Source organism: Prionailurus viverrinus, chromosome X, assembly GCF_022837055.1.
Source record: "Prionailurus viverrinus isolate Anna chromosome X, UM_Priviv_1.0, whole genome shotgun sequence".
Lineage (NCBI taxonomy): Eukaryota > Metazoa > Chordata > Mammalia > Carnivora > Felidae > Prionailurus > Prionailurus viverrinus.
In genome coordinates, this window is record NC_062579.1 from 91,232,478 (window position 1) to 91,239,852 (window position 7,375).

General features: G+C 58.5%; 1 protein-coding gene across 1 annotated transcript; it reads left to right on the forward strand.

Annotated features, from left to right (window-relative positions):
- The first annotated feature begins 861 nt into the window (after positions 1–861).
- SOWAHD (sosondowah ankyrin repeat domain family member D) lies at positions 862–6,163 on the forward strand. Its single transcript, XM_047844238.1, has 2 exons — positions 862–4,945; positions 5,536–6,163. Exon 1 carries the CDS (start codon positions 1,693–1,695, stop codon positions 2,653–2,655), a length of 963 nt encoding a protein of 320 aa, XP_047700194.1. The 5' UTR covers positions 862–1,692; the 3' UTR covers positions 2,656–4,945; positions 5,536–6,163.
- The last annotated feature ends 1,212 nt before the right edge of the window (positions 6,164–7,375 follow it).

The following is a 7,375-nucleotide window of genomic DNA, read 5'->3' on the forward strand; positions in this document are numbered from 1 at the left end:
ACAGGGAGAAGAACTTCCCCGGACGGAAGCTCTGAGGGAGGACGCTCGGGAAGAGGAGGGCAACCGTCAGATACGCTCAGGTTGGGACAAGTCCGTCCATTGGGCTGAAATTTGGGGCCTGTGTGAGTGATTGGCAGCTGATAAGCCTGGCTTGAATGCCAGTCCCTCTGTGCCAGGACAAAGACTGTGGTGTCACACAGACCTGCTCTGCCACTTTCCTGCTGGCTGACCTTGAGCAAGTGGCCTAACCTCTCTGCAAACTGGGGGTAGCAATGAGACTTAGCTTTTGAGGTCACTGGGAGGATTAAAAGAATTGATATATATAAAGCATCTAGTCCAGCGTCTGGCACATAATAAATGTTCAAAAATCGATTGCACATGCATAGGCTGTCACGAAGGAAAGCTCAAAATATTGAGGGCAAAATATTTGAGGGTCAAGGAGGAAAAGCCTCGCATAGCTTCCATCATTGTTGGGCCCAGTGGAGTGAGCTGGCCTGGCCTGAACCCCCGTCCCCTTTGGTCTAGACTGTCGGGACGGTCTCCCGGCTTCTTGCCTCTGCCTCTCCCCGAATCATCTTCCCAAACACCACCTTAAGCACGACTGTGCCCCGCTCTGACTCAAGAAGTTTCTCTGCGGCTCCCTGTGGCCCACTAACTGAACTCCGTAACACGGCGGGGGCGGGGGCAGGAGGCAAGAACTACCACTCGGTCGAGGGAAGGAAGGTAAAATATCCTCAGGGAGACAACAGCGACACCTCTCTGAAGAGGGCAGGGCGTTGCCCCGGCAGCGGACTGATTCACCTGTGCCTGCTTCTTCACGCCAACTCGGGAACGGTTAAAGAGGAGGAGAGGGCGGAGAGCCGAGCAGGGACCCGCGGGGAGGAGGGGAACACCCCTTTTCGGGTCCCTGCAAGAGTTTCCGCCTGGACCCTCGTCTCGGGTTCCTCTGCGGGAATCCCGGGCCGCTCCGGGCTCCGCGGGGAGGGCCAAGGCCGTACGAAGGGCAAGGCAAGGGAGCCCGAGTCCCCGGCCGCCTCCGTTGTCTAGGGGCGGGACAACGGCGGCTCGGGGACAAAGTGCAGGGAGACTCCCGAGGAGATAAGAGGGAGAGGCGAAGGAAGGGGGCGGGGAGCCAGCGCCCCGGGACTCAAGGCTCGCGCTCCCGGAGGTCTTGGCCGAGAGCCGAGCTCAGCCCGCCGGGGAGGGGGCGCCCTAGAGCCTCTTCACCCCGGTCGCTGCCGGGATGTCGAGAAGCCCCGCGGGCCGCGGCGGCCGGGAGGCCGGGCGGCTCGCGAGCGCGGGCGGCGGCCGGGGCCCGCTCCCGCCCGCCCCACCGGAGCGCGCGGGGCGGGAGGCGGGGCTGCCCGGCTCACCTGGCCGTTTGGGGCGGAGCCGCCCGCGACCCGGGGACGCGGAGGGAGCGGCGGTACCCACGGGGCTCTAGAGGGGCTTGGCCTGCGTACCCCGCCCGAGCTCCCACCCTCCCAAGCACACACCCCCCCTCCCGCGCCGGGCCCTCTCGCGGCTCGCGGCCTCTCTCCCTCCCTCTCCCCTCCGTTGCTCCCTCCCTCCGAGCCCAATTGCTCAAGCCGCTTCCTTCCCCAACGCCAGCGCCAGTTCCTCTCCCGGAGGGGCCCGGGAAGGGCAGCGAACGCTCGACACTGGAAGCGCCGCAGCGGCAGCGGCCGGACCATGGCCGAGCCCCGAGGGGCCGCGAACCCGGGGCGCAAGGCCTCCCTCGCCGCCACCGCGCTGAGCTCGCGGAGCGCCGCGCCACCGCGCCCCCCGAGAGCGGACCCCAGCAGCCTGGGCAGGTACCGGGACCACGCCGCCGCGGCCGCCGCCTCCCGGGACTTGCACGGCTCGCCGATGCTCTCGGGAACCGGCAGCGGCCGCCGGCGCGGAGCGCTGTGGGAGCTGCTGGGGCTGCAGGGGGCGGCCCCCGCCGGCTGGCTGTCGGAGGAGCGCGCCGAGGAGCAGTCCCCGGCCGGGCCGAACGGTCCGGGGGGCGGCGGCGGCGGCGGCGGGCTGTGCCTGGAGCCCCACGAGCACGCGTGGATACTGGCGGCCGCCGAGGGCCGCCTTGAGGTGCTGTGGGAGCAGCTGGAAGCCGAGCCCGGGCTGCTGCTGCGGTGCGACCCGATCACGGGCTACACGGTGCTGCACTGGCTGGCCAAGCACGGGTGCCACGAGGAGCTCATCCTGGTGTACGACTTCGCCCAGCGCCGGGGGCTGCAGCTCGACGTGAGCGCCTCGGGCAGCGGCGGCCTCACGCCCCTCCACCTGGCGGCCCTGCAGGGCCACGACATGGTCATCAAGGTGCTGGTGGGCGCCTTGGGGGCTGACCCCACGCGCCGCGACTACAGCGGCCACCGGGCCTGTCACTACCTGCGACCCGACGCGCCGCGGAGCCTGCGGGAGCTGTCGGGGGCCGAGGACTGGGAGACGGCGGGCGGCAGAGGGCGGAACAACGCCAACAACAACAGCAGCGGCTGCGCCGCCGCGTGGACGCTGCGACGGACCCCGAGCGCGGTGGGCGCGACCGCCGTGGAGAAGAACTACACGCCCCGAAAGGAGAAGGACTACGCGGGCAGCCGGGTGGCGCAAATTCAGGGCCTTTTCCGCCAAATATTCCCCTTCTTCCAGGACCGGTGAGGGCGACGGAGACCGGAGAGCGCGGAGGGACCGCGACGCCGCGTCGAGGCCTCGGTCTCCGGTTGTCTCGGGCCCCGCCCGAAGGGGCGGCAGCTCGGGCCGAAGCCGAGCGCGCTGGGCCTGCAAGCGGCGGACCACTTCCAGCTTTGTCTCAGGTACCTGTCCCAGGTCTTCTACGGCCACCGGCCAGGAGACCTGGGGACCAGGGTACCCTCACCGAGCAAAGACCAAGCCGCCCTGACGCCGAGTCCCAAGACTACAGGACTACAGAGTTAGGAGCGGGAGTGCCGTCCTACGTGGGAGAGGAAAACTTAACGCTTCCAAGAGCCATTTCTGGGCAGGCAGAAGCTCTGGGTTTATTAGGAAGCACTCGCTTAGGAGAACGAGTTAAGACTATAAACCACGGATAACAGAGGAAACACCTAACTGAAGGTTTGACTCGGCTGTTCCTGCGGGCAGAGTCACCCTTCCCCCCAACCTGCTCCTGACACCTCCAGGCTTTTACGGGTACTTTTTCTAATGTATCACGGATGACTTCTTGAGCATATTAAAGCAGAGTATGTTTTCCTTTCACATGACAAACCTGTCCTTTGAGTGACTTTTTTTTTTTTTTTTTCCATTAACCACCGAGTGCGGGAAGCTTCCTACATTTGCAGGGAAGAGCTCACCAGCTGGCCAGGAGCTAGTGATCCGGGCGGCTCAGGACCTCATTCCCACAGCAGATGGCCAAGCCGTGCACTGGAAGGAACTGCTTTCACCTTGGCTCTGAGTAGAGACACACAGTTTGCCTGTCCCCCGGGCTCTTTGGCTGCTAGGTCTGGCTTCCCGCACAAGTCTCATCCTCGAGGAGTCGTCTGTAGGGGGCAGAGGGGTGGGAGAAGGGCGAAATGTGCAAGTGTGCATTTCTGATATTTTGTGGTGAGTCATGTAATTTACCTGGACTTCTGCCCTCCCATGAGACACACCCACTGGCACTTTTTCCGAGATAGGGCTTCTTTAATCATCGGCATTGCTTTTTCATTACGTGTAATCTATAAGTTATAGTTTGGAAAATTGCCCCCATCCAGAAATTGTGTATGGAGACAGTAGAATACAGGAGGGTTGACTTTGGCTGAAGGGAGGGAAAAGCGGTTGGTGGCTAGGGATCCATGCTGCCTTAGAGAACAGTGCATTTTCAAAATAGCACGGCATCCCTGGAAGCTTGGACAGCCCTTGCAATGGACTGTTGTGTCCCCAGCCCTCCCATCCCCATCCTTGAACACCAGGGAGAAATTGAGTCATCACAGAACACAGAAAGGCCACCCTGAGCTCATCCACACAGGTTTCCGTCTCCGCCTGGCCCGCCTGCTTGGCCCTCTCTGTTACCTCCTCCGGGCTCAAAACATTATGATCTTCCCTTAATAATCCACCGGCTTCTTGTCATCCATGAAATGATCCAAACCCTCCCTGTCAACGTTCTCGGCCTGTCGTATGTGTCTAGGAACTACACCTTAAATCGACACAGTGTGGCGTAGCAATAACTTTTTGTTCTCCATGAACTTCTTCGGTGTTTGAAAGGGTGAACACTTCCTGGATCCTGGCAGTTGCCATCAGCAGCTGGCACAGCCCACTCCACCCCCAAGCCCATTTTGTAGATGCAAATCGGGTGCCTGATGCAGGGCTGCGGTCTCTGCTCCACGGTCTCTCCCTTGACAGCTTCCAAGGTGAGCTGGGCTGGGTGAAGGCCGTGGGGGCGGGGCCTTCCTGCCCAGCGGCTGGGGCTGCGGGCTGCCGGGCTTGGAGGGAACGTTGGCTTGTGCCGGTGCCCAGCGTTCAAAGGACAGTTAGAACAGCGGTCCCCTCTTCGTGGGAAAAGTCTGCCCCTAAGCATCTGAACTATCAGCAGATCTGAGGACCTGACACAGGCATCTGCCCTGCTTCTTCCAAAATGAAAACCAAGTCAGCCGGAAGATTGGAAAGCACTCTGTATCTTTCTCCCGGAGTCAGCTATTCTCCCGCGCAGATTTCCCTCATCATGTGATATTGCCTAGCCTACCTCCTCCATGTAAAATTGAGGTTTGGCTGCAGGGGACAAACTCCCATGCTGAAAAGCCTCCATGCCTCACATCAAGCCATTGGCATTTCTGGTATGCTTTTTGAGGCAAGACTGGTATGCTTACCCCAAGAGAAAGAACAGATTCCCTGAGAAACTGCTTTCCAGGGGAGCAAGACGGAGCTAAGCAGATGATGCAAATCTGCATTCTGGTGGAGCAGGGGACGAGGAAAGGTGACAGAACCAGGCCTGTGACAGGTGAGCATGAGAGTTTTGGGGGGTTGCCACCCAAGGGCGGGGCTTGACCCAGGCGAAAGGTGCAGGAAAAGCTTTCCAGGGAGGAAGGTAAGGCCGGATCTGAGGCTCCAGGGGTGCGTGGGGCGTTGGTCAGTGGAGGAGGGGAGGGGCCTCCTGGCAGAGCCACCGGAGTATGTCTGGGAGAATACAGCAAGTACCAGGAAATGTAAGTCGGCAGGTTTGGCAGGAAGGCGGGAGCCGGGCAGTAGTTAAGGACGAAGCTGGAGAAGTGGGCGGGGGTTCAGATCACCAAGGGTCTCATAGGTCATGCTAACGGAGGAGCGTGGATTTTGCCCTAAAGGTAGCCAGGAGCCATAGAAGGTTTCTAAGCAGAGGAGTAACCTGCTGGGATTTTAGAAAAGTCACTCTGGCAGTCACATGAAGCATGGATGTGCCAGGGAGACAGTGGGGGGGGGGGGGGGTGTCGCAGTGGAACATCACACAAGCAAAGCGTTTCTGGAAAAACGCTTCAAGAAAAGTCATGCTTCAACTCAGAAGTTCACAGAACTCTGTGGAGAGCAGTGGCTTTCAAACTTTTTTTTCCTCCATAGAACTTGCTCTCACGAAGCTGACCTCGAAGCCCCACGTGTAAAACTGGTGAACACGGAGATGGACAGACGGTGGCACACAGCAACCCCCCCCCCCCCCCCCCCCCCCCCGCCCAGCAAAGTTCAAAACCACTGGTGTGCAAAGCACTTAGCCTAGCCTGGGTTTGAATGCCGACTACCGATTAGTGACCTTGAGCAAGCAGGCCACTCACTCCTCTGAGTTGTGCTTCCTCATCAGCAAAATGGGACCAACACAACCTCCCCAGCAGGGTTCCGAGGGTTTCAGATGATGCATGTGCAACAGCCTAGCAGGGCACACAGAGACCAGGAGAGGGGCGCCTGGGGGGCTCAGTCGGTTGAGCGTCGGACTCTTGGTTTCAGCTCAGGTCATGATCTCACAGTTCCTGGGATCGAGTCCCGAGTTGGGCTCTGAGCTGTTGAGCAGAGCCTGCCTGAGATTCTCTCTCTCCTTCTCTCTCTGCCACTCCCCTGATTGTGTGGGTGTGCACAGGCTCACACATGCACTCTCTCTCTCTCAAAAAAAAAACAAAACGGGGGGGACAAACCGTCTGACTCTTGATTCCGGCTCAGGTCAGGATGTCACGGTTCATGGGACTGAGCCCCACATCCAGCTCCGCGCTGACAGTGTGGAGTCTGCTTGGGATTCTCTCTCTCTCTACCCCTCCCCTGCTCACATACACTCACTCTCTCATTCTCTCTCAACATAAATAAACTGAAATTTAAAAAATATATATGTTGGGGCGCCTGGGTGGCTCAGTCGGTTGACCGGCCGACTTCGGCTCAGGTCATGATCTCGCGGTCCATGAGTTCAAGTCCCGCGTCGGGCTCTGTGCTGACAGCTCAGAGCCTGGAGCCTGTTTCGGATTCTGTGTCTCCCTCTCTCTGACCCTCCCCCATTCATGCTCTGTCTCTCTCTGTCTCAAAAATAAATAAACGTTAAAAAAAAATTTAAAAATATATATGTATATATTTGGCCTTTGACCTTGTTCCAGGCACCGAGCAACCCTTCAAATTTCCTGATAAGAGTGATACTGGTGTCTTGTTATGTTAAACAGGTGTCTTTTGGAAAGCCCTTAAGACAGGGCTGGTTGCCAGGGCCACCAACCCCAGGATTACCCAAAGTAACAGAACTTTCCGTACCTCCCCCAAACCTCCTGGGAGGGAAGAGGGCCTGAGTTTGAGTCAGTCCCCAAAGGCCAATGATTCAATCAACCATGGCTATGTAATGAAGCGTCCATAAAGAGCCAAAAGGAAGGAATTCTAAGAGCTTCTGGGCTGGTACACACGTGGAGGTGCTAGGTGAGTGGCACCCTGGAGGGCACGGAAGCCCCGAGAACCCTTCCCTATGCCTTGCCCGAAACATTTCTTCCATGCGTCTCTTCCCGAGTTATACCCTTTTGTCATAAACTAGGGATCTAATAAGTAAAACGTTTCTCTGATTTCTATGAGGTGCTCTAGCGAATTAATCGAACCCAAGGAGAGGGTCCTTGGAACCTGCAATCTACAGCTGGTCAGCCAAAAGCACCGGTGACACCTGGGTTTATGACTGATATCTAAAGTTGTCAGGGGAGGGGGTGAGTCTTGTAGGACTCAGTCCTCGACCTGTGGAATCTGATGCCAATCTCCCGGTGGATAGTGTCAGAATGAAGCTAAATCGAGTTACGCTGTAGGGTATCCAGCTGGCACGAAAGAATTGATCCTTATTAGTGTGGGGAACACCCCCCCCCCATACACACATGGGTATTGGTACCGTAACTTGTTTGCTCTGTGACTCAGAAATTCCACTCCTGGGTATCAAGTTATCTACCTAAGAGAAATGAAA